Source organism: Solanum verrucosum, unplaced genomic scaffold (assembly GCF_900185275.1).
Source record: "Solanum verrucosum unplaced genomic scaffold, falcon-dt-bn FXZP01000007.1, whole genome shotgun sequence".
Lineage (NCBI taxonomy): Eukaryota > Viridiplantae > Streptophyta > Magnoliopsida > Solanales > Solanaceae > Solanum > Solanum verrucosum.
The window spans coordinates 4,265,683-4,293,393 of NW_026020177.1; the positions used below are offsets into that span (position 1 = coordinate 4,265,683).

Consider the following 27,711-nt stretch of genomic DNA (forward strand, 5'->3'; position numbering starts at 1 on the left):
GTGATTCCCTATAAATTTTAGAGAATTTTTATTTTATGTAGGACATATTTTATAAACATAATTTGTATTTAAATTGTAATATTTCAAACTTTAAATAGATTTTGAGTTTAGACTCTTGTTATTTTTAATACTTCTATTTTATTTTTATTTTTTAATTAATTTTTATTTGACCCACGGATCGGTCCTATCTATATTTTTCAAGGCCCACAAATCAACAGACTTATTCAAACCAAGCTAAAAAGTCATTTTTCTTAAATGAATTTTAAAAATCGTAATCCAATACTATCAAATCACGAATTAGGCCATGCCGGCCCAACATGCCTAGCCCGACGGCTCTACTTAAAAGAAGTGTGTGTCATTTTTTGACATTACGACTTCAGTCGGTCAGCCCATACTAAACGACATGGTAAATTCTTTCTTGTTCAGTCCTGCAGGGTTCTAACATTCCCAACGAATAAAGTGGTGCCAAAACCCACAAGAGAGTTTAATTATCAGTGCAAACCAAACTCGATGGAAATGGCGGCAGAGTCGTCATCGGCGACGGAAAGTGGGTTAACGGAGAAAAGGGGAATACCAGCGGCGTCATTTGTAGAAGATGTTCAGTCCTATCTCAATCAATCTGGTCTCGATGTCAACTCTGCTCTTGCCTTTCTCCAAGAAAGGTCTCTCTCTTCCCTGTGTGACTATGATCTGTTTCGTAACTAATGCTATTTGTTTTTATTACTTGATATCAAATGAAGGTCAGTGACTCGTGTACTGTAGAATTTTAGGTTTAGTTTATGAGGTTTCTGTTGGTCTCTTTGGTGTTGTTTAGTTCAGGGTTTGCTTAATTAGGAGTTATTATCTTATATGATGTTAAAGTTTCAATCTTTAGGGATCTTATGACTGCTTGGGAATGTATGTCGTTTACATAAATTTTTAGTGTGCTGGAGAGTTTTGGCATGAATATCTGAGTTTCTTTGTTTTTGTTTTGTTTGTTTACTTCAGGTTTTGCTTAATTAGACATTAGTTGTACTCTACGATGGGAGAGTTCCATTCTTTAGGGATTTTGTAATTGCGGGTACACTTACAACTTTTGAAACTTGGTAACTTTGTATTATAACACAATAGTACATGGGCAGTACTAAACCTTATATACAGATGAACTCCAAAACTCCACTGTTCTAAATCTAAATTGAATCTAAAACATCAATTATAGTGGCAGTTTCATTTGAGTATAATTGATTGCACCAAAAACATAACAACAAAATGCAGTTGAGTTTAACTGTTTGCATACTATTCTCTATGCTCTCAAAACACCTAGAACTTTCTGCGGGTACACTTATAACTTGTTGTGTCATAAAGTTTGAGTTAATCAAGTTTTGTGGCAGGGTGTAGTGTTGAGTTTTTGCTTCAATTTATGAGTTTCTTGGTTTTGTTTTGTGTTAATTTTCTTCAGGGTTCCTTGATTATAAGTTAGTTTTTTGCTACATGTCACGATTTGAGCTAGAACTGAGCTCATTCCATGAGTAATTCCGCAGAATAGAGAGAAGAGAAGGAAGAAAATAAGAGAATGTAGGAAGAAGATTGATATTCATATATTCGATAAAAAAAATGATGAAATGCAGTACAAACAACTAATAAGGACACTGTCCAGCTAATGTGTAGGGGACATGTGGCATGCTTTTGCTAGGTAACATAAATCACAAAGGACTACTAATGCAATTACATGAAAATCATATTCTGGAAATACAGATGGGCTAAAACATATTATTGTAAACTACTTGGGCCAACAACAAAGTGTATTGAGCCTTTCCTTCTCTTGGGCTCAAACTTGGTTCCTGGTATTCTCATATCATGGCATTCCACCCCCCTTAAAATCCTTCCTCAAGGATAACCAATTCAGAATCTCAGATAGCAGGAAGTTGTAATCTTCCCAAGTTGCCCTCTCTGTGAGCAAATTAGCCCACTACACTAACACTTGAGACACTGCTGCATTTCCTTTCTGCACAACTCTACTATCTAATATGGCTACTTGTTCAACAAGAGGCTGGCCATATGCTGAGCATAAAGGAGGATCAAGAGCAGGGATCACATGAGCACCGGTCTTTTTCTTCAACCAGAAATATGGAATACAATTCTTGCTGATGAGGGAAATCTCAATTCATAAGCTACAGCACAGCTTCCTGATCACTAGATAAGGGCCATAGTAAAGTCAGTTTGAGGTTGCTCCTCAATGCAACAATAATCTGCCTGTAATTTCAAGTAAACGCAGTCCCGAGTTTCAAATTCTCTTAGTCCTGTTCTTATCAGCATATAACTTCATTCTGTGCTAAGCTTACTTTGAGTGCCTTAGCCATAATCTTTCTTTCTTGGAGCCACTGGTCCACCTCAGCTCCTAGGATAGAGCCACCTACTCAAATGACAATTGTGGAGGATCATAGCCATACATCACTTTGAGTGGATACATCTTAATGGCAATATGGTTGTTGGAATTATACCAAAACTCAGTTCAGTGGAAGCCATTTGTGCCAATCATTTGGCTTATGACTGCACATGCATCTCAAGTAGTTCTCCGGACATTTATTTACTCCCTCAGTCTGGCCATCAGTTTGGGGATGGTAAGCAGAGTTAACTTCAATTCACTCTTAAGGTCCTTGAACAGTTCCTTTCAGAAAAGGTTTAGAAACACTTTGTATCTGTCACTATTTCACTAACTGTACTTTGTGGTAGACCATGGAGTTCGTACACATTCTTCGTATATATTTTAGCAATTCGAACATCATTAAAAAGATGTGCTAGAGACAAGAAGTGAGTATTCTTACTGAATCTGTCCACAATGACAAAGATATAATCTTGCCTTCAGACTTGGGGAGGTGTTCAATAAATTCCATGGTGATGTGCTCCGATGCTTTGTCTGGTACATGAAGTGGTAGCAACAACCCTGGACAAGTCACTTATTCACCCTTGCATCTTTGGCAAATGTCAGACTGTAGCACCACTTTCTTGATGTCAGCAAGACATTTTTGACCAGTGACTGCATTGTGGCTGATATCCCTGAATGACCACCAAGTCTAGAAGAATGAATACGAAGCACCGGTTGTTGTCTCAAGTCAGTCTGACTTCCCTCCCAAATCCTGCCTTTGTATCTTAGTGCCCTGACTCATGGTAACATCAGTAACTATAGTGAGATCAATCACTGCTTGAGCTATTAGTGGAGTCACTTCTGCATCATTTTCATAACTCCTGCACACTTCTTCCATTTAGGCTGTATTTGAGAGATTAAACAACATGAACTTGAGTCATCTTGTACCCTTGATAAAGCATCAACTATAGTGTTTCTAACACCCTTCTTGTGGTGAATCTCATAACTTAAGCCCATCAATTTTGACTGTCCCTTATGCTGCAATGAAGTGGTGTCTTTTGTTCTTGCAAGAACTTAAGAATAAATGATCAGTCTTACTAATGAAACGGTGAGGATGCAGGTTGTGTCTCTATTAACAAATAATATTTGTTATCCTTTAGTTTAAGGAGTTTGTTATTAATTCCTATTTTCTATCTATCTGTTGGTTCTTGTATTCTACTACTCATTGATTCATTTAAGACTTCCTATACTTTCCTGTATTTTAGTATTTTTATTGCTTTGTATCTTATCAGATTACTATGTAACTTAGCGGGTTAGTATTTTTCAGTTCTGTAGCCGCTCTATATAAAGAGCATGTTGTTCATGAATAAAATCATCTTTCCTCTTCTACATCTCAAACCTTTATAGTCTCCACTTGTCAACTGCCACCAATAATGCAATGAGTTCCTTCTCATATGCAGAAAGGCCTTGATATTTTTTACTGAGTGATTGGCTAATATAGGCCAAGGGATGGCCCTCTTGCATGACTACAACTCCCATTTCGGTGCCACAAACATTAACTTCAACCAGAAAAAAGGGACATGCCGAACACCAACCTTTCCAACTAAATCCATGGTGAGAACCCTTTAATTGATGATGTTTTCCCTCATCAACAAGCGGTGGCTGACAACGCCCCTGAAATAGCGCATATATAAGAGTTGCTTGAATATGGGTTGTGTCAGCCTTTTTCATGTATTGCAATTGGCAGTTCACAAAAGGCAAGCAAGGCCATTTATCTTATAGTTGGATGCACAAATCCCCTCTCCGCCCGAGAAATCCTTTTGCCCGGATTCCATAGTGATTGAAAAGTTGGATCTACATTGGATCTCACACGAATCACCCCATCTATCCTGCTAAGGGTACCCTCTTGGCCAATCCCAAAATATGAATTGTGGATGAAATGGAGGCTCTCATCTAGAGTCTTGTGTGATAAGAAGGTGTCACCAAAACTGAAAAGACAAGTTCTAAAGGGTGATTGTTAGACCAACTATGTTGTATGGGGTGGAGTGTTGGCTAGTAAAGAACTCTCACGTACAAAAGATAAAGTTGCGGAAATGAGGATGCTGTGATGGATTTGTGGGAATAATAGGAAGGATAGGATTAGAATTTGGACAAGGTAAATGTGGATTTTGTAGAGGATAAGATGCGGATAGTGAGGCTGAGATGGTTTGGGCATGTGAAGTGGAGATGTACAAATGCCCTAATGTGGAGGTGTAAGAGGTTGACTATGAATAGTTTCGGGAGAGATAGAGGTAGGCTGAAGCAGTGTTTTGGATGGAAAAAGGCGACAAGGGTCTGCCTCGCCTCGCCACGAGGCGAGAGGTCGGCGCTCACCTTTTTGAAGTGATGCACCAATCAATTTCGAAAGCCTAGAATATTTAATTGCATATATAAATAACACAAAAAAATACATATTAGCAAATATTTCAATTCAAAAACTAAAAGTAGATAGCAGATACTATAGTCTAGAACTTGAATGACTTAATAATTCATATTAATTTGATGCCATTGAAATTGTTGTTTCTGGGTAAATAATTACTATATGAATTAGTACATAACTAAATTGAATTGGGCAGAAATAAAAATAGAAGGACTAGAATTTTGTTATAAAAAAAATGGGCAGACTGCAGAAAATAGAAAACAGAGTATATAAAAGAGTCTTAAAAAAACAGAGGAATGAGAAGCTGTTCACAGTGGCATACTGGTTAAGAGTTGCGAAAGAAGAACAAAGTGTTGACTGTCACGAAGCAGAGGAGAAAGAAGAAGAGTGAAGATCAACATAGTAGATGTACTTGAAGTCTGAAGCGAAGTGTTGAAGTCTGAACTTTGGAGAAGAAATTCGCGGTTTGTGGCTTTGTGCAAATAAACCCTAATATTGCCTTTTTAACTTTTAAATCGATGTCATTTTAAAAAAAAAAACAAATGGCGATGCCTCTATCGCCTCGCCGCGTCGCCACTCCCCTATTCTTGCCTTTTCTTGGCTTTGCGATATCGCCTCGCCTCGCTAGTAATAGCCTAAGAGGCAACAAGGCCTCGCTTTGCCTCTCACCAAAGGCAATAGGGTGCGCGCCTTTCACAACACTGGGTCGAAGAAGTATTGGGGAGACAAGACATGACACAGTTTCCGCATGCCGAGGACATTACCGTAGATAGGATTTGTGGAGGGCATGGATTAGGGTGGAAGGTTAGTGGGTAGTAGGGCATTGTCTTGCGTATTCTTGCGTACTATTAGTCGTAGAATTACTCCGGTAGTTTCTTGGCCTTCGATTTTATTGCTATTTAGTGTTTGTTGTACTTTGATTATCGTATTATTTTATTGTAGTTACTGTTCAGAATGATTTGTCATATTTTCTATAGTATTTGCCATGGTTTCCTCACTTCTGTTATTTTTTTTTACTTTTACTGCTCTGAAATTTTTTTCCTGGAGCCGAGGGTTTTTTCAAAAACACCTTCTCTACCTCTAAGATAGGGGTAAGGAATGCGTACACTCTACCCTTCCTATTTTATGGAACTAAACTGGGTATGTTATTGTTGACGGTGACTTATCAATGCCTAGAGCCACACATACAGAAACTTCCATCGTCTCCTCTTCTCCCACATGTTTTTCTTCTCTTTTCTCCTTCCTCTTGTATGATTGGTACTGGATCCTCCGGCCATTCTGTGCCCTCCCAAGTAGTGACATTCGTTGTCTTTGGCTTACATTGATGATCTGAGAAATATTTCTTATGTCATCTATTATATAGTCCCCTTTCTCTCAGATTTGCCAGCACAGTGTTTGGTTTGAAGGGAGCTGATGGTCTAGGAACAAAAGGTTTAGGTTGTGATGACTGGCTACGTCCCAAGTAAGGGACTATGACTCTTTGGTTTTGTGGGGTATTTTGGTGGAGTAGAGAGCTATCAAGAAAGATTTCATGAGCTGAAATCCTAACCAGTCTGGATCCAAAGCCATAGTCCGGTCTAACATTGCCAAATCTGTGACACACTTCCACAGAGAACAATGGCCAGTTAGTGCCTTTTTTCTCCAAATGTGACTATCAAACCAAATGTCAGCCTTCTCCTTCATATGGACTGACACAGCTCATCTTATTTTGGTCTGAAATTGATGTATTTCAAAACTGCTCACATTTTCGTAACCAACCCCTGGGGTTAGTACCATTGACTTCTGGAAAGTTGATTTTGGCTTTGAAAGAATTAAAGACAGGGTCATGGTGACAATGATGTTTTGGATAGGCAGAGGAAGCAAGGGAGGGTTGTTGTGAGGGAGAGTAACAGTAGGTAGTGGAGTATTGGACACAAGAGGGGTATTTGAAATCAATGGAACAGTAGACAGGGATTAGTATGAAGAGGGGAACTCTGGCCGTATTCTTCTCCAAATCAAGCAAGAATTGGTTCAAGAATCCAAGAACCTAATCCTTCTCAAACTTGGTTTCCATTCACGCGTCGACTTCCACTTGTTTTCTCCTATTTCCAAAGCTCTTTCCATGCGTGCAAATATGGTAATATTTCCATGTTAGTTTCTTGTTCCTTGATCCATGTGAATAGCCATACTTGCAATTCCTCAAGGAATCCTTCATACACTTGGAATCTGCTTTGCCCCTGATCAACAGTCCTGATTCCTTCACTTCTTGCAGTGTACTTCTGTAATCAACTTTTGCAATAGACATGTTAAGGAACTGGTTCTTCAATAGTTAGTTGTCATAAACACTACCAGTCCTTTTTCAGTTGGTTCAGCTTACAAGACATCACAAAGATCAGTCTCTCAGAGTAGTGGCTGGCCCTGGAAAATGATCTGGAAAGTCAAGGTACCCTTCAAGGTTGCATGTTTCACTTGGCTACTAGCCAAACAGGCCACACTCACCCAGGACAACCTTATGAAAAGAGGTCGTCAGTTTTGCTTTAGGTGCTCTTTTTGTGAATGTGAGATTGAGACAATAAATCATCTCTTTCTACATTGTAGAGAGACTGTGAAGTTATGGCAGATTTTCATCAATTTAAGAGGCATAAGCTGGACTATGCCAAGGAGCATCAAAGAGGCTCTAGCTTGCTGGAATAGAGATGGGAATCAGTCGGGACACAGGGAGAGATGGAAGATTGTCCCAGCCTGCATTTGGTGGACTATATGGATGGAAAGGAGCCAGAGATGTTTCGAAAACAAGAGTTGCTCTCTGCAGAAACTGAAGATGAACTGTCTAGTCCTTTTCTTTTTTTTGGTGTAAACACGAATATCCTCAAGAAGAAGAGGATATTCCCTAGTATTTTAGATTATTTATGAATCTTAGTAGGGACACCCCTCCCTCTGTAATTTTGTTGTAAGTATTACTGGAGTACTTTTCTGAGTATTCCTTTTGTTCATAATACAAGTTAACTTTTTCAAAAAAAAAAAAAAACACTACCAGTCCTTATTTGAGATATGTTTAATATCTGGTTCTTGCATCATGTTTGTTAGTCGTCAAAACTTCATATGGAGCATAGCTCACGGCTCCTAGCTCCTAGCTCAACTATATATAATAATGCACTATCAGTTTTAGTTCTATTTAACAAGGATTCTCAGGTAAAGCTACCTATTGTTTTTTTAAAAAGGATTCTCACGCTTTGCTAAAATCAATAGAGCGTAAGCCTTGATTTCTTGTTCTTCCAAGTTTTGTAGCCTTGTAGGAGTCTCTTCATTTCTGAAATGATAAAATCACATGGGATTTTTTGGACAAAATTGGAACTCTCTTGTTTCTTTTGTTCTTTAATGATTTGGCCTGTATACTAGAACTCATATATCATAAATTTGTAATCCTATCCAATTTGGGTTGCTGTATTTGAATATTTGTCACTACTAAAAGTTAATAAGCCCCAAAGCCATGCATATCAATAGTCCTGCTTTAAAATATATGCAAGTGGTTAGTTACGTATGTTCTCCTTTAACTTTTCAATATATAGTTTTTTAATGATAAATTCATGTCATCCATTGCAGACTTCAGCAGTATAGGGTGGTTGAAATGAAACTTCTGGCTCAGCAGAGGGATCTTCAGGTACATGTTCTTGTCTTATTTTCAAATTTAGTTCTATTCACAACTAAGTCTGTCCTGATGTGGATACCGACATTTGATTGGTCCTTGGATTAATGTGCTATCATTGTTCTGTTTTTTAGAGAAATTAAGTGGATAAGTGTTCACCTTTCAGAATTTTAATGGTTGATTCTTGTCAGAAGGCGCATGGGAAGTTTTAGAACCATGCTTAAGTTCCGCGTATTTTGCTGTTGATTTCCAGGAATATTATCAAGACAATGATGTGATTAGCCTTTTCATCAGATTGAAAGAAAAATAAAATATGGTAAATCTATGTTACTTACGAGATCATATCAATTTTCCTACAAATTTTCAGACTAAAGTTTTATGCAAGAGGAGTAAAGATTGTCCTTTCGCATTTTGTTGCTACTTGCTTCATGTCAAAGCTATGAATAGGGCTCAGATTTACTAGTTAGACCCCAACATATGAGGATTACAGAAATTACGTCACTCTACAGATGAATGGCTTCTCCTATAATTTCCTATAAGTGGAATTGCCTGACCCTCAAAGATAGCTTATGCATTGCAGAACTATAGAATGTTAAACTTCTCCACTTCTGCTAGCTTCCGATTGCCAGTATGACTGCCTCATGTTACTAATGTGAACGTATTGGTGCCGTTCCCAATATAAAAACCCACTGAAATAAGGATAAGCTAAGTTAGCCTGCCTCTACAATTCGATTGACTGTTTGTATAGATATATGTTGTGATACTGATTAGTCCCAAAGGTTTTCCCTCGAATGTTTAACATCTTCATGCATGCTTTCACTAATGAAGTCAGATTCTATGATACGATTGGTAAAAATCATACCGAAAATGTCTCAGTTTTGCTAGGTAATGCTTTCATTTTGTTCTACTCAGATTTGTGGAGAGTCTCTTATCCTTGTTTCATCTATGCCAGGCAAAGATTCCTGATATAGAGAAATGCTTGGACATAGTTGCTACCTTGCAAGCTAAAAAGGGCAGTGGTGAGGTTTGTTCTAGTGCTATGTTTTTTTTTTTAAATTTCAATTGAAGGTCTCACCACTTTTTTTTATGTGCACATTATCTGGTAGTTGACATCATATCATTTTGACTATTCCAAATTCGGGACATGCATGTTTGCAACATTTGCAAATAAATTTTCTGAGGTTGAGAAATAATAGTCTGATCACCCTTATCTGACACAATAATTTATCGTACAGTGGTGAAACAATTCAACGTATTTACTACTTTCTTACGGTAGCTGGTTTTGTTAAGGACATTTTAAGGTGTTGGAGACTCTTTTCGGTATTAGCTAAACTTTGGGACTTGAAGTGGCTGTATAAGATATTAATTGGTGGATTTGGTTGAACCAAATGGTCCCTTTAGTCCTGATACTTAAATTTGCATATTTCCATCTCTAACATGAGTGACCTTACCCAAGGATTAGAACAAAGACGGTAATCGTGATGCAATGATTCAATGAACATGAGCTGAAAGAAGTTCATGAGTTGGAGGAGCTGGGTACACTGTGTTTTCATGCCATTTACATTAGCTTATGGCATACTATTAAATAGAGATGATGTTGAATTTGAATATAAATGTTTACCTCTATAATGTTAGGTGAAGTGCACAAGGACCATCAAATTCTACGCAGTTCCATCTAAGCCACAAATCTTTTGGTTGTGCTTATGTAGCTATCAAAACGTGAAATGATCTCAATTTGACCATTTTGTGAATTTTTGTTGTTTCATTTAAGTTTCACTAAAGTCAAACCATGGAAGAATCTTCTCTGCAATGTTCTTAAAAGAGAAAAGTGCAATAAAGCGACAAGGTTGACGGGCTTGAGCAAAAAGCAAGAATTAAAAGTGCATGCTTCTTTAAGTGGGTTCGAACTTTGCTGTACACAAAAGCCTGGTATTTGAGTGGGGAGTATAGCGAGGCCCATTATCCACTGAGTTCGAATCATGCGCCCATAAGCCCTTGAGAATTTCTCGGTTTATCTAAAAGAAAAAAAACATGCTGCTTTAAAATGAAGCATCTAACTTGTTGAAAATACAAAATAATACTCCCTCTGTCCCAATTTATGTGGTACGGTTTGACTTGACACAAAGTTAAGAAAAAAATGAGGACTTCTTAAACTTGTGGTCTAAAACAAATCTTGGATATTTGTGTGGTTATAAATCATTTTATTAAGGGTAAAAAGAAAATTTTATAGTTAAATTGTTTTCAATTATGGAAAGATGACATTCTTTTAGGGACAAAACTAAAAAGGAAAAGGTGCCTCATAAATTGGGACAAAGGGAGTATCAATAACAAATTGCTCTTGTTGGGATGACTTTGCAAGTAATTGTTTTGAAGCTTCATTGCTTCACACATGAAGCGATAACCCATCACTACACATCACTTCATCGTTTTAAGCACTGAATTGGTGGCTTTTAATTACACTGTTCACCTTTGCCTTTTGGGAACTGCCTCACTACTGTATCAACTCATCTATACTTAATCATAGTCTCTCTCGTTGAGTTCATTATGACCACATAACTGTTTCCTTGGTTCGTCAACTATTGCATTCATCCGCCATTGTTCGCTGCTGCAACTGTGGTAAGGAAGGAGTTAAATTCTGGGAATGTGTTCTCTTTAGCTTGTACTTACTACCTTCAGATATATCTCTCCCGCTCCTCTCGGAGTCCCTCACTAATTATATTGCAGTTTACTTCTTTGTGTTGGGCTCAAATATTGCTGGCTATTTGAGAAACATAGAAAGCTTTTAAGCTGTTATGCCTCTTGACCCTTCTTAGAGCTAACTTTAGCAATTTTTGAGTGAATTCCTCTACAATCGCCATCTACTACTATACCATCATTTGGATTTAGGGACGAAGTCTCTAATTAATCTCTATTTTGATGGTTTGTAATTGCTTTGGTAACACAATATCATGTTTGATGAGATGGTGGCTTTAATTATTTCTGTTTCTTTACCATGTGAAGCAATTCACAAGTTACTATCTTTGTTGGAACTTGGAAGGATGTTTATTGTGTATTGCTATGAGGATTTGGGAGGGGAGAACATGAGGATGTATTCTTTTCTCAATATGACCATGATATTGTTTTTGTTACTTCATAAAGTTTATTGAGATTTCGGCGAAGTAAGTCCAGTATTTAAGTGGAGAAGGGTAGAGGGGTGGGCTAAGTTGCTCGGACTCGGGTGCGGGTGTTCGATACGGGTGTAGATCCTTCATGATCTAATTTTTAAGATTCGGGGATATGGATCCATGCATGGATACAGGTGCAGGGATTGGCCTAACAATAATTAAAATATCAAAAAATAGAGTTATAAAACCTAAATTATGAGATATTATGAGGAGAACTTGAGGAGAATCTTGGAATGAGACTAAAGAAAAAGGAGTGACATAGAAATTTCTATATAAAAAGTTAATCCATTCTCTTTAATTTCACCTTAGCTTTTGTATTGATTACAAAAATCATTAAAACTGTCCGGACTTTCCCTATCGATTTTGGTCAAAGTACCCAAAATTGGTTGACCAAATTGGACACAAATCCCACACCCACTCTCCGAGCAACTTAGGGGTGGGTCCATCATCCCCTCCGAAAGCTGTGGTTGGTCCCATATTTTTGGGTCATTAGAAAAAATCTATCGAGGCGTCCTTTTACTTCATAGATCACGTAAAGAACTTTATGTTAGCTTTATCACTACTAATATATCTACTATCTATCTAGTTCTACTTCTATCTACTTCAACTACTAATATATAAGTGGCAATAAACACACACCACATGGTCAACATGTGTGCTTATTCGAATTATCATTGAATTATAGGATATTTATGTCAGTTAAGGCTTTCCATTTTATAGTTTCATGCTTTGATGATGTTGTACTAAAGTTACAATTTGTGTGCCTTTTTCCTTGTGGACAAAAAAGACTATATCTGTAGTTTTTTTTTTAATGTGGGCCCACTTCATTCATTTCTTGATATATTCTACATATTTTTAGTTTAAGATCATAAGATTCAAAAGTCTTCTTTATTTTTTTAAATCCTTTGTCAAGTTAAAATTAGACAAACAAATCAAAATAAAAGGAGTATTAGTTCTCTATTAACATGAAAAGTTAAGCTTTTAAATAAGTACTTCCCTTTGTCTATTTTTATATGTCCAGTATTGGTCGCATAGCCCTTATTGAACAATAAGTAAAATGACAATTTTACTATATCATCCTTTGAATGTAATAAATTCAATGTTTAGAAAAATAACTATACTTAATAGTAGGGATAAGGGTTTGAAAAATACCCAACTTTGGCCGAAATTGCTGTTACGATACCAAACTTTGATGAGGACCTATTACCTCCCAGACTATTTAATACCGTATTTTAAACATATATATTTGCCCACGTGGACATAAAAAATAATGCAAAATTATAAATAGTAATGTGTCCACGTGGACACATATATACCTTTAAAATAGTCAGGGGGTAAAAAATACACTATTAAATAGTTCAGGGGTAATAGGTCCTCCATAAAGTTTGGTATCGTAACAATAATTTCGGCCAAAGTTGGGGTATTTTTCAGACCCTTATCCCTTAATAGTAAGAATAAACTAGGAACGAAGTAATAAGTTCTCTTAAATTTTGAACTGGACAAATACAAGTGGATGTCATTCCCACAAGTATAAGACAATTACAATACTGACTTTTGTTGCATTCGTATTATAAAATGCTCCTTGGCACAGTTATCGAGTTTCTTCTCTCTCCTACTTTCTAAGAGGGTGATCCACCCTGACCAACCCTCCGGTGATCCTTCCAATTGTTGAAAACTCTCTTTTTTTTTTTTTTTTTAAAATAACACAAACCTTCTTCATCAATGGAAGATTGTATTTATTTTGCGTTGGTTTTAAATCTTTTGACATCACACGACTAAAGGGGACAACAAGAGAAAGGTATGAATGGACTGAAAGAAGCAGAAAAACAATCATCTGAACTTCTTTCAGTAGACAATCTATGATCTGGGTCTCTCAAGTTTTGCGGGAAGCTTCGAAAACAAAAGGGAATGTGGTTAGAGATGGAGGAAATCAAAGGATAGGGCAAAATTTTTTGTGCCAGAAATTACAACAAATTTGGTAGGTATATTAACTTGTGAGAGGAAGAAGAAGGTCTGTCATTATTATCCCAGAGCTAATGTTCAACTTAGGTTGGGAGGCTATTGTAGATAAAGTGGGAAGATGCATTGTTGTAAGGAGGGTTGAAGAAAACAGAAATTTGCACAGATTGATTGATAACAACATTCCATATGCAGAGTCTCTCAGAAGTAGTAAATGGGCTAGCAATAAAGAAGCTGAGGATAATGTGGTGGCATCTTTAATGAAGGGGGCCCCTATCTACATTGATGAGAAATCTAACACCTTTGGTGAAGTCCTAAAGAAAAGTTTGGTGGGGAAATTCGAGAATATGACTAACCAAATGGCCACGCTATGTGATGTTAGGAGATGGTTGAATAGGATTTGGAAGATAACACATGGGCTTAACATTTATGAGATGGGAGACGAAATATTTTTGTTCGAATTTGCAAGTCGAACAAGGTCATTGGAGACTCCATTGGAGGCTGGGTCGAGACGGAAGAGGAGATAAAACTCTGTAGCCATCAGAGTCCGAAGTGATGAGTCTAAAACACCTAAGGAGGTACCATTGTCAGTGTCAGAATTATCTCCTTTATGCAACTCTGGACATAGTCACCGACAAGAATCAACGTCGAAGAAGACAAAAGTCAAAACTGTCAGCCTTTGAGTCATTACACGATGGGTAATGGAGAAAACCTTGCAGGTGGCAATTCTGAACCATGTGTTGTCATTGCAAACACGTGAAATTTCAGAAAATTCAAATTTGAAGTTGGGCCAGCCTCCTGCGGGTAAAGGTCCATTGCTTTCAAATTTTAAAGCCAAAATCCTGTTCCAAAAGAACCCAATCAAAAGATTGTGGTGTCACGTGAGGAGCATGTAAGCACGACAAAAGGTTTAAATGAACTCAAGGAATTAGCTTTAGTGTTATCAAAGGCGAAAAGCGCAAAAACGCTCTAAGGTCCATTTGGGCTTTAAGCGAAAAGCGCAAATAAAAGCATGGACTTTAATGAAAAAGGCGCAAAGGGAGAAAAAAAATACAAATATATGTGTTTAGTCCAAAACTAATAATTATAAAACATCAATGACAAATATATGAACAAAGAAATTGATTTTTTTATTTGATTAACGTGAAATATCAATTGTTCAATGTCGCCTCTTCAACATAGGCTCATTGGCAAGGATAAATATGCCTTAGAACCTTGATGATAACACTGAAACGCACATAAAGCGAGGTGAAGCGCTCACCACGTTTTAAGCCTCGCTTTAGGGCTTAAGCGTGCTTTAAGCGCGCCTTTGACAACACCGATTAGCTTCTAAATTCCTTAAACCCTTCGAAGGATGGGAAGGCATGTAAGAGACATGCAGCACACCACACTTGTTGGAGGAGATGAACAGAGGGGAAAAAATAAACTCGTATCCAGAGGATGAAGCAGGCAGGAGGAAAGAAGTTGGTAATGAAATTCAAACAGAAAGAGAAGAGGAAGGTACAGGGGGCCACAACATGCAAAGATCAGAAGGAAACCTCCAAATCCAGCAAATTCACGATGCAGAACCAGTGAATATCCAAACCCCCTTCACCCATGAAGAAGCCGAATCAGACGCTTCGAACTGGGTCAATTCCCACATATTGGAACTGAGCAACACTTACGGGGTTTCTTTCGAAGGTTTCAGAAAAGAAACTTTAGAGCTCCTTATGAAAATTGATGAGAGGAAATTTGTTCTAGATAAAAAGGGTCAAGCAAAGACAACCTCAACTACAAAAAGCAGAGGCATTGGAAGAATGAATTAAAGAATTTAAAGTCCTGTTTGAATGAAGAAGTAGGAGGTGGTGGGAACAGGGGGAGAAATCTAAGCTTAACTTACCAATGAAAGTTAACTTAGTCACTTGGAATGTAAGGGGACTCTATAAACCTAGCACCAGAGTTCTGGTGAAGAACTTACTTCAGAAATGGAAAGCAGATGTGTACTGCTTCCCGGAAACAAAGTTGAGTTAGAACATAGAAGATATTGGTAAACAGTTATGGGCTTGTAGATGAATGCGATGTGGATTCATGGAAGCAGAAGGTAGTGGGGGTGGGGGGGGGGTATTTTGTTCATGTGGGACAGCATGATATGGACCGGAAATCAGATTGAAATGGGGACACCATTTCATCACGTATGAATTCATATCAACCCAAACTTCTTTCAGTTGGTACCTCACTAGGGGTGTATGCTCTTCATACCAGGGAGGAAAAATTGTTGTGCTGAGAAGAAATATCAGCAACCAGGGAGCTATGTGGTGGGGGACACTGGGTGGCTTGTGGTGATTTCAATACCAACAGAACCATGGGGGAAAGAAGAGGGTGTAATAGAATGACAAATGTGATGACTGACTTTGCTCAATGGATAGAAGATATGGAGCATCATGATCCCCACATGATTGGAGGGAGATACACATGGTTTAGGGGTCCAAATCATCCTGGTGCAGCTAGACTAGACAGATTCTTCTTCTCCATGGAATGGGAGGAGACCTTTAACAACATCAGGCAAAAAAAATCGCCTAAGGTAATGTCAGATCATAGTCCAGTCTTACTGGAAAGTGGAAATTGGAGCAAAAGAGGTCAAACTTTAAGTTTGAAAGTTGGTGGCTAAAGGTGGAGGGTTTCAATGAGATGGTACAAAATTGGTGGGATGAATTCGTAGTACAAGGTTGCCCTGATTACAAGCATAGTAGCAAACTAAGGATGTTGAAACATAAACTTGAAGTCTGGAGCAGAGCTACTTTTGGGGAAATGAGAAGAACAATTTGCTTGAAGAATTGACTAAACTTGATTTGTTGCTGGAAAGTAGAGAACTATCTGAGAGGAGATGATGGTGAGAACAACAATTGTAGTTGAACTGGGGGAGTTGGCCAAGAATGAGGAGTCCAAATGGAGACAAAAATTCGGAGTCTTGTGGCTAAAGCAAGGTGATAACTGGTGCTCCCAAATGCACACACAAGTGTACGTGGTCGCAGAAGTAATTAATGACTCTTTTAGAACCGAGTTATCGAACCCAAAGGACTTGCGATCAATTTATATCAATTCTATTAGTTCCACAATTTAAAGAAAGTATTTTCACAAACTTGTATTTTATTTAATATTACTATTGCGAGTAATTGAATTATAAAAGTAACTAATAACGACAACTTCAATTTCGGTGATTTAAACAATTAAGGGACAATTCTAGGGCTGCAACATGCTTAAGGTTTCATGTATCACATTTCATGCATGAATTAACTATGGTTATCGAATTACTGATTTACGAGGTTGATTTTATGATCATGATCTCTCGACCTCTAATCGCCCACTCCAATTGACTGTCTAACTACATCGTTGAGCGGGTATAGACATGCTCAATTGGCGAGCATTTATATTATATCCTGTTTTGTTCGGTGATTGTCCGAGTGTCAATCCTAAACACGAATTTGAACAAGTGATATGCAAGAGAGATCGAGCTCTTTGTATTCTTTGGTCTATCTGCCTCTCCGTCTCTCGAGTTCAAGAATAGACAATATATTTATCTCAATGGTGGCCAATCATGAAATATACTAAAATAAGGATACAAAAGTAATTTAAGCGATAACCAAGATTAATTCAAAACAATCGATGTTTAACAATTACCTGTAGCTACAACCCCAAAACAAAGGCTTTTAGCCACTCATAATATTCAGCCTTGATTTTTGTCGTGCTCGTTTCCTTTCGCTCCCATCACCTCTATTTAGCTCATAATCCTTTAGGAAACCCTGCATATGCTAATCATGTAGGTTAGTGTGCATTCATTGCTATAGTCAATCAAAACTATCAATTATAATCAAGCACGTCCTCAAAACGTAAGGCATATATAGGTAATTCGTAGTAAATGGGCGTATAAATACGCCCAAGATCACCACCCAAACTTAAGCTTTTGTTCGGCCTCGAACAAACTCTCGATTCTCAACTCATCATTCACGCCTTTGGACTCATCTACCCGTATTAAAATCAACCATACACATTTAATCATGCTTTTGTAATCCACACTTCATGCAACAAATTAACAATGTAGTTCACATTTTAGTATACCAATTAACACCATATAGCCTCAATGAATGACTCTTCAAATAAGAACACACCAAAGTACAATTCACCCAAATGTGCATCATGAATGCCCTCTTTAGTATAGCTTTTCACTCATCATGTTTGTATATTGTATTTCAAACCAAAGCCTATTTTTCAAAGTCAAACTTTCACTCTCACAAATGATGTTCTTACATATCCTAACATAGCATAGGCTTGCCCTTAGTGTACTTTAACTTTCACAAAGCATTAATCATGGAATCAAGAAGACTTAAATTTGGTTGTCATGGGTAAATTTTTCACCTCCCTTTTATAATTTTACCACAAAAAACATTTCCACCCTACTTCACTTCTACCATTGTTTTCATTTTGCTTCTTGACATAAAGATGAACTTTTGGATCAAACAAAGCCATGATATCAATAAAAAGAGATTCGGCTCAATATGTGGCTAATAACAAAAAAATAAAGGTTAAAAGTCTCAATGAGGCTAGCATCCTTTGATGCTCATGCTATCATCACCACCTGGGCTCCACAAAAATTTACAATATCATTAACTATTTAAATTCAAACTAAATAAAATTGTCTTATACTTGAGGGAATGATTTTTACTTTTATTCATCCTGTTTAACAATTTAATAGATAAGTTTGTACTTTGTTCCTAATTTATTCTTATTCAAAACATTGGATTAATTACATTTAAACAATGATATAGTAAAATTGTCATTTTATTTATTGTTCATTAAGGGCAGGGTCGGCTCTATGCTTTGATTTTTAAGGCATATGCCTTAGGCGGGGTTTCAAATTTTTAATAAGAATAAATTATGTGTTAATTTTTTTCATAGAAAAAATTTATTATACCTGATAAAAATTATTTTTTAAATATATATATATATATATATATATATATATATATATACCCATTTTGTTTTAATTCTCATCTTTATTTATAATTTGTTAATGTATTAACTTATAGAATTATGTCCACAATTCATATAATGATTGTCTCAGTGAAAAGATGTTTTTCAATATTGAATTCATAAAATCTTAGCTAAAACTAATAATTAAAAAAAGATCAAAAAATCATTTATAATAAATATTAAGTAATAATTTTCATTTAAAAAGTGTAAGAAAAATAAATTTTAAATAAATACATATGAAGTTTGTTTAGATTTTAGGCCTCTAATTAAAATTTTGCTTTAGGCCCCCGGTTACGTTGAGCCTCCCCTGATTAAGGGCTATGCAAAGTCGGACATATAAAAATTGACAAAGGAAAGCACTTGTTTAAAAGCTGAACTTTTCATGTTATTAGAGAACTAATACTCCTTTCGTTTTAATTTGTTTGTTTGATTTTGACTAGACAAAGAATTAAGAAAATAAAGAAGACTTTTGGATCTTATGATCTTAAACTTAGAAGTATGTAGAATATATCAACATGTTCTTTGATCTTGTGTTGTTATGTGGAAAGTTAGAATTAGGAAGCTATCAAAAAGAAAAAAAAATCATTTCTAATTATTATAAAAAAATATTAACTCAAGGTCGATGTTGGGTCCGTGCATAGCACGGGCTCCTCCTAACTAGTAATGGATATTCAATAAATGGCCACATTGCTGACACCATCTCTGTAAGAATTTAGTTTGTGTATTCTGAATGCTTAACTGATCGAGCAAGAATTGAAGAAATTGTTTGTTAATTGGTCGATGGTGTACTTCATTTATGAATTGAACAAGAACTGAACAAATTCTGAAATGTGTATACTAAAGTGCGGTACAGGTATACTCTATTTTTGATAGCTTTTTGGTGTTTTTAGAAGGTTGAAGTACTATACGACTCTTACACCTTAATGAAAATGGTATCAACACAGATGAGAAGTCCACATAATATAGTTTGGCCACAATTTTGTTTCCTTGATATGTAAATCATTTGAAAGGTCCTTCCATTAAGTTTATTCCTCTGGTTGGCTGCTTGGTTGCAGGCACTAATTGCTGATTTTGAAGTGTCAGAAGGGATTTATTCTCGGGCAAGAATTGAAGAATCTGATTCGGTGTGTCTATGGCTTGGGGCAAATGTCATGCTGGAGTATTCATGTGAAGAGGTATCTGTCTGGTAGTTGAAACGAGACCTTCCTGTAGCCTTGAATACTGTGATATTTGTAGTGCTAATCAAGAGATATTGTTGCATGTTTGATGGAGCAGGCTACTACCCTTCTTAAGAAAAACTTGGAAAATGCAAAAGCCAGCTTAGAAGTTCTTGTTGCCGATCTACAATTTTTGAGGGATCAAGTGACAATCACTCAGGTCCATTCTGCTTTAACTCTTATGTCGGACTATAACTTGGGCAGTGTTTCGCTGGCAATAAATTGTCTTTACATTCTAGTAGTTGGTTTTCATTTACTTCAAACTTGTGTTGCATATGCTATGCTATGCAAGAAAATGATATTGCTTTATGTCCAAAAAAAGAAATTGATTTGTAAATACCTGTGAATGCATCTAATGTTAGAAGTGAGCAAATTTTTGAAGCAAAAGCTTTTAGTAGCTCAAGATCTTACTTTTCAGATTCCATTGTGGAAGTGACAATTTTTTCTGAAGAATTCGCCATAATATATACCTAATGGTATCAAAAGCGTAAAGCACAAAACTACTCTAATGTTTGTTGGGGCTTTAAGTGCAAAAAGCAAAAAAAGGGTGGGTTTTATTGAGAAAAGGCGCAAATGGAGAAAACATACAAATATATATATATATATATATATATATATATATGTTTAGTCCAAGACTAATAATTATAAGCATAAATAACAAATATATGGACAAAGTAATTGTTTGTTTTTATGATAAAGTGAAATATCAATGCTTTGGCGTCACCTCTTCAGGAAATGCTCATTCACAAGGAAAAGTATGTCTTAGAGCCTCGATGACATAAGTGAATTGCACATAAAGCAAGGTGAAGCGCTCAATGCATTCTGAGCCTCGCTTCAGAGCTTAAGCGCGCCTTTGATAACACTAGATATACCTAATCCATGCATAATCTATCTATATTACTTCAAAAACATGGAAGTTCCTTCTCAAAGAAAAAAAAAACATGGAAGTCCTGAGAAATGTTGATTGAACTTTTTGCCCTTCATTAAAAGACACTACTATTGGCAAAACTATCATTTACTATTTTCCTCAAATAATTGTCATTTAATTGTTGTCCTAATATTTTAGAACTTCGAAATTAATTAAGTTAAAACTATTAAATCTCTACTTATTTGTAAGATAAAAACTAATAAAATTGTCTAAAATTTGCTTCTTAAATCTCTCCTTATTTGAACTATATTAAAAGTCATAACATTTAAGACTTCAAAATCAATTACAATTTGGTTAATTTATAGCAATTATTTCAATTCTTTTTATACGTAATATGACTTTTTGCATGGACTTCTAATACTAACCAAATACCAATTTTCTAGCTATTGTTGACCCTTTTTTTTTTATATAAAAAATTCCAACAATTAACAAAAAAATATACTTTACATAAACAAACAAACAAACAAATGAAATTCCTTATATGAATAGTTCCCTTATTTTGTCATTCTCATCCATCTCTTCGTCTCCGTAGATAATAGACCCAAGATGTAGTTAGATTTCTTAATTACGAGAAAATTCTTGAACAAATGAAATATATTAAATATGAAAATATCACAGCACACTACAATTCTTCTTATATCTAGAAGTAAAACTGAAAATTTACAATTCAAAATTGATATGGATTACCAACTTTTAGAAACTCTTTCGCCATTGGTAATTTTTATAAAAGAAGAGTATCTATACTAGTATAATGAATATAAGTCTAATAGGCGAGATACCCCTTTTAACCATGTGTTGAGCCTTTAGAAACAATATTACCTTCCTTGGATAGGGAGTGAGAGCTAAGTTGCTCGGACTCTTTGTTTTTTGTGCCACATCCGTGTCGACACGACATGGGTGTGGGATTCGTGTCCGATTTGGTCAATCGATTTTGGGTACTTTGACCAAAATCGATGGGGAAAGTCCGGACGGTTTTAATGATTTCTGTAATCAATACAAAAGCTAAGGTGAAATTGAAGAAAATGGAATATCTTTTATATAGTAATTTCTATGTCACTCCTTTTCCTTTAATCTCCTTCCAGGATTCTCCTCATGTTCTCCACATAATATCTCATAATTTAGGTTTTATAACTCTATTTTTATATGTTTTAATTATTATTAGGCGAATCCCCGCACTTGTATCCATACATGGATCCATATCCCCAAATCTTAAAAAATAGATAATGGAGGATCCGACCTCTAGATCCACACCCGTATCGGTCACCCACACCCGAGTCTGAGCAACTTAGACTGAGATTGCCCTGCCACTTCAGTTTAAGAATATCCCACATATCTAAGGTCATTGTCTTGGCGTAATGATCTAGAACTGCATGATAGGGAGAAAACCAATCAATACCCAATATGATGTCGATATCTACCTTATCCAATATAATTAAGTCTACCCACGTGTCATGTACATCCTAGTCAACCACACAAGATTGATGTAATCGATCCAACACTAAGAACCATCTATGGGTGTAGAATCATGTACAAACATAGGGAGATTGACAAAGCATATCCAAATCCAAAACAAAGTACGTAGGTACATACATAAAAGGTTGTAGATCCATGGTCGAATAAAATTGTAGCATGTCGGGAGCATACTGAAACAATACCTAGGAAAATCCTGGTTACTCCAATAGTGTTAGTTATTTGCCGATGTAATAATCCCAACCACCATTGCATTGGTCCATGGTATGCAGGCCTATTCTTAACTACTATATGCACGTCTCTATGAATGTTTTCATATAGCTTTGTATAAGTATCCTTGCCAAAATCCTTTAATTAAAGAATCCTCCTTCCCTCTTAGTTACAAATAATATTACAGATCCTCAATTCAATCTCCAAACATCTTATAACTTAAATTCGTCAATATCTACCATTGACTGCCACTTTAAATGTTCTTGTTGTGTAGTACCCAACTTAGCCTTTCAATATCAAACGAATGCTATACCAACGTTGCCATTATGTTACCCAACTTAAACTATTCAAATTTTCTTTAGTACTTCTCAATGTGCCTCAGATGCATCAAGTCAAATCGGACCACAACCATCTCAACACCAAATCCATATGAATGCAAATGAAATGCAATGCATTGACCAAAAACATGTATACACCCACTTCCTCATTTTGGAGAGTCGGGATCCATGGGACTTATGCGGTCTATATACCCTGTCGAAACTATTTCTCATCAACACAAACACCGGTACAATTTCCCATCTGCATAATAGCACTCGTCGGAATCATTTTCTATCGACTTTGCATGATGTCACTGGCCGGAAATATTTCCTATTTGCATAATATGAATAAAAATCACAAATAGCTCAATGGGCAATATTAACCTTTACTTATCATGCAACAATAAGTATGAATATGTATGAATAAATACATAACATGAGTTCATCAATCGACCCTACAACCAAGGATCATATGTCTCCTTTCCTAATTTTGCTGGCGATGGAGGGTATTAATCATATGATCAGGACAACGAACGAAAATGAATGGTTCAGAGGCTTTGTGGATCCCAAACAAATGCTGGGGATGGATGTGAAATCTCTCACTTACTATATGCCGATGATTCTCTTGTTTTTGTGAAGCTGTAGTGGAGCAGATGAGGCATCTCAAGGAAATCCTATCTATTTTTAATCTGTTTCTGGCTTTCATGTTAATTTGAACAGAAGTTCCTTATTTCCAGTCAATCAAGTAACAAATTTGCAACTTCTTGCAAGAAACCTAGGATGCCAGATGGGGACTTTCCCAACTAAATATTTGGGGATGCCATGGGGGCTAAAAATAAGTCAATAGAGATATGGAACGAGGTTATTGAGAGATGTGATAGAAAACTGGCCCAATATTTATCCTTAGGAGGAAGACCTACACTTATTGACTCAGTGTTGGATGCCTTTGGCAAGGCAACAAAGTGAACAGAAGCATCAACCTGGTTAACTGAGAAGCACTAACCTTACGCAAGAAGCAAGATGGTATGGGCATCAAGAATCTGTGGCTGCACAAGAAGTCTTCTACAAATATGGCTATGGAGGTTCAGCATGGAGGTTTTAGCACTATGTAGAAATTTCATCTCATAGAAATATGGAATGGAAAACCAATGGATTACAAAAGAAGTCAGAAGCCCTTATGGTTGTGGTGTCTGGATAACCCTTGGCAATCAGTGCGAGTTTTCTGGGACAAAGTAGAGATCACAGTGGGTAATGAAAGTAAGACTGAATTTCGGGAGGATCAATGGATTGGTGGTCCCAGTTTGTAGTCCACCGCCCCTGTTCTATATATATTAAGTCTCCAAAAACATGCTAAGATAGATCAAGTCTGAAGTGTACAAGGTTGCGACTTAACTTTCAGAAGAGCTTTCAGTGACTGGGAATTTGAAAGTCTTACCTCAATGCTTCAGCTCGTGGATACTTTTTGAGGAATTACTGAGAACATAGACCAATTTAAATGGAGGTTAGACAGGAAAGGAGAATTTTTAGTCTAGTCTGTCTACTACAACATGAACCACACAAGTCATCAAAATGTGTCTTGGCCTTGGAAGCTTATTTGGAAAGTCAAGGGTCTACCAAAGGTATCATCTTTTGTTTGGTTGGTGATGAAGGCCTAACTCAAGATAAGTTACAAAAAAGAGGTCTTCAGATTTGTTCAAGATGTCTCTATTATGTGGACACAAAGGTTAAAGTAATGAGCACCTTTTCCTTCATTGCAAGACAACTATAAATTTGTGGCACATGTTCTTTAGTATATTGAGGATAAAATGGATCATGCCCAAGTCTACGTTGGAGCTTTTGCGAAGCTGGAAGAATGTGGTGAGAAGCAGTGATAGCATCCATGTCAGCCTACTTGTTCTAAAGTTGACGGGCATCAATACAAAATCAAGAATATGTTTATCACGAAAGAGGTGTCCAAATTCAATCCCAAAAGAAAGAAGATTGGGCCACACGAAGCCCAATAAAAGAGTCCAAAAAGCTGAACACTTAAAGTCAAAAGTTTCTATTTTAAAAAGTTTCCTAGTTTAAAGTTTTCCTAGTTTAAAGCTTTCCTAGTTTAAAAAGTTTAAAGTTTCCTAGTTTAAAAGTTACCTAGTTTAAAATTTTCCTAGTTTAAAGTTTCCATAAATAAATCCTATTTTATTTGGGATAGGTTTTCCCTATATATATGGGTTGATTTTATTATTCTGAGATAGACATGATTAATATTATTTGAGAGGTTTCTCTTCTTTACACGTTTGTGTGTGGTGACTATGGATTTATCTTACAACTTTATAAGAACGATTCTTTAAGAGGTAAGATTAATTTTTAATTTGATATCTTTGGTTTCTATTCGTAAATTAAAGAAGGTGATTAGTCTTATAGTAATTGTTGTCTCTAATTTCTTCGTAATAGGGGTCTAGATCACTTTTGATCTAAGTTCTTGAATTGACTCTATTAGTATCATAATTAGTCTTAATCCGCTAATTTTGAATACTAAGATTAATTAGGGTTCTTAGCACTTTATCTTGAAATTTGAGATTTTATTCTTGAATTTCACATATCTTTCAAAATTTGTCTTTAATCTTTATAATTTCACTTCCGCATTATTTTCTTGTTTATTCTGGTAATCCGATTCTTATCAAGCAGCACCGAAGAGGAGTGGTGGCAGGTATTTCCTGCTTGCATTTGGTGGACAGTTTGGAAAGAGAGGAACTCTAGACATTTCGATGACACTAGTAATTCCATCTAGAAAATTAGGTTGATTTGCCTTAGTTTGTTCTTTATTGGTGTAAACAAAATATGTGGGGGGGGGGGGGGGGGATAGGAGAATTAGTAGATTTAATTGGCAATGTATAAGCTTGTATGTTTTTTGGATAGAAGGCCCCTATACTTTTGAATGTTTGTAAAATTTCGACAGCTTCGCATCTCCTTGGAAGCTGAGTTTTGGTTATTTACACAAAGTTCTTTAAAGTTGTATAATCATTAATATAGGTAACATGCGCAGAACGTGTAGTATCATGAAAAATGGATACAAAATTTTGACTTCTTTGTATTGACAATAGGTCTGAAAAAAATATCTAAAAGTATCAAATTTAGATATTTGTATCCTGTCAAAGTAAGGAACCATGACATATATGTTTGGAATAGATTCCATCTTGAGAGAGTTGAAAGAGCATCTTGTTGTTTCTTTTGTTTATTTTTCACATCTGCATAATTTCAGCAACCAGGTTGTTGCTATCTTTTACATTTTGCTTATTGTTTAAGCTGCTGTGTCTCAGGTCACGATTGCCCGAGTATACAACTGGGATGTGCATCAACGCAAGTTTCGACAAGCTGCCAGTCCAAAAGAATCGTTATAAAAATCTATGTACGTGGTACTCACTTTTGCTGCAAAGAGTACGAGTTAGATCTTTGTTCATCGTTTTAGGTTTGCTTGCTTTGCACTCTCCTCTAGCAGGATCCTGGATTATTATTCAGACCATCAGTTGTTGGGCTTGTAGCAATTTTGTAAGAAAGCAAATATTTATTGGTGAGTCTGTGTATTTACTAGATGGTTAGGAGCAAAAGTATAATAATACAATCTGTCTAAAAAAAAAAAGTATAATGATACAATTGTTTACAAAGATTGTCAAATTGTGGTATCACCATGTTATATTGTTTCTTTAGGGGGCTTGTCTCTTGTCATTGTACTCCAAAGAGATGAATGAGTAGCTCCAGTTTGCCTGACTTTATTATCTCAGTTAAATGTTCACCATAGGTAATATCTACTTGAAGTTATAATTCATTTGGAGATTATTCATAGTTAAACATGCTTCATACATAACAATCCTACCAACGGGGGCAAATTTATAGAGGAGACTATGGGGAACGTGAAACCATGGTCTCTCCGTAAAATTAGTTGGTTAATGTATAAATTTTTTGAAATTTGTATAATATTAACTATTGACACTCATGTTCCAAGAAGGTTGAATAGTGTTTGGTTGAAGGTTGAGTTATACCAAGAGGAATAGGGATCAATTCTCACTTGATACATTTTCCTCTTCTTTTAGTAGTGCACCCACGTACTAAAAATCCTTAATCCGCCTCTGCCTGCCAAGAGATATATTCATTAAGTTTTCAATGTCTTCGACCTTTTTGGATGAGTTTCTACCGAAAGGTTGTAGCAAATTCGACTGTAAGAACCAAGGATGAGGTGAAATGACAAAGGTTTTTGTTTCCTAATCAGAGATCTTAAATCAGAGTTCTCGAATTTGACTCTGGAATGGGGTTCTCCTTTACGGGGAGTGCTTGAAACCCCTCTAGCTGGTTTTCTATGATGCGAATGTAAACGACTCGGCCTAATGGGTTTTGGACATCAGATGGTAAATCAAAGGGACAATAGATAAGATGGTAAATGAGCATTATAGTTTCCCCTTCCTGTTCTGCAAAGGACAGAGATAGGGGTGACAATTAGGTGGGTTGAGTGAAATTTGGACCAGTGTCAAGATAACAAATGGGTCAAGGCCTTACCCAACCCAAATTTACTTGGGTCAGGTAATGGGCGAAGATCCTAACTCAAACCAATTTTTATGAAGTTTAATTGTTTTATTTACTCTTTTAAAATATTTTAGTACGTAATAAAATTATTTTTTCTTTATTATGGCTACATATAACATATCAAATTAAACAAAAAGTTTTTAAAAAATATTTTGACAATATTTCTCATGAATCAATTTTGAGTGGGTTGAAATGGATTGAGCTTATCATCGGCCCAAACTTAAACGGGTTAGGCGGATTGAGATTGATTTTGCCAACCCATAAAGGTGCCCATTTCCCAGTCATGACAGTTCTCCTCAAGGCTCAAGCCTATGTGCCCCATGTCAGACAGAACGAAACAGGGATGGGAGTCGGGATGGCAATAGGACGGGGCAGGGAAAAACCTTAACGGGGTAGGGCAGGGGAATACTTAAATAGGGCAGGGCGGGGTAGGTTAGGGTAAAACTCAATCTGTGAAATAATTTTATAGGACAGGGCAGGTAACAGGTCAAAAA

At 36.4% G+C, this 27,711-nt stretch overlaps 1 protein-coding gene across 1 annotated transcript; it reads left to right on the forward strand.

Moving 5' to 3' along the window:
• The first annotated feature begins 393 nt into the window (after positions 1–393).
• Positions 394–26,241, forward strand: LOC125829066 (probable prefoldin subunit 3). The gene is made up of 6 exons (XM_049508339.1): positions 394–662; positions 8,346–8,403; positions 9,341–9,412; positions 19,574–19,693; positions 19,794–19,895; positions 25,960–26,241. The coding sequence occupies exons 1-6, from the start codon at positions 511–513 to the stop codon at positions 26,038–26,040; spliced, it is 585 nt and encodes a 194-aa protein (XP_049364296.1). The 5' UTR covers positions 394–510; the 3' UTR covers positions 26,041–26,241.
• Positions 26,242–27,711: the final 1,470 nt, after the last annotated feature.

Excerpts from the sequence above, each read along its gene's own strand:
- LOC125829066 (XM_049508339.1), top strand. The coding sequence starts at position 511 with ATGGAAATGGCGGCAGAGTCGTCATCGGCGACGGAAAGTGGGTTAACG. Across the intron at positions 9,413-19,573 it reads CTAAAAAGGGCAGTGGTGAG|GCACTAATTGCTGATTTTGA; the intron begins GTTTGTTCTAGT and ends GCTTGGTTGCAG. Across the intron at positions 19,694-19,793 it reads TGGAGTATTCATGTGAAGAG|GCTACTACCCTTCTTAAGAA; the intron begins GTATCTGTCTGG and ends TTGATGGAGCAG.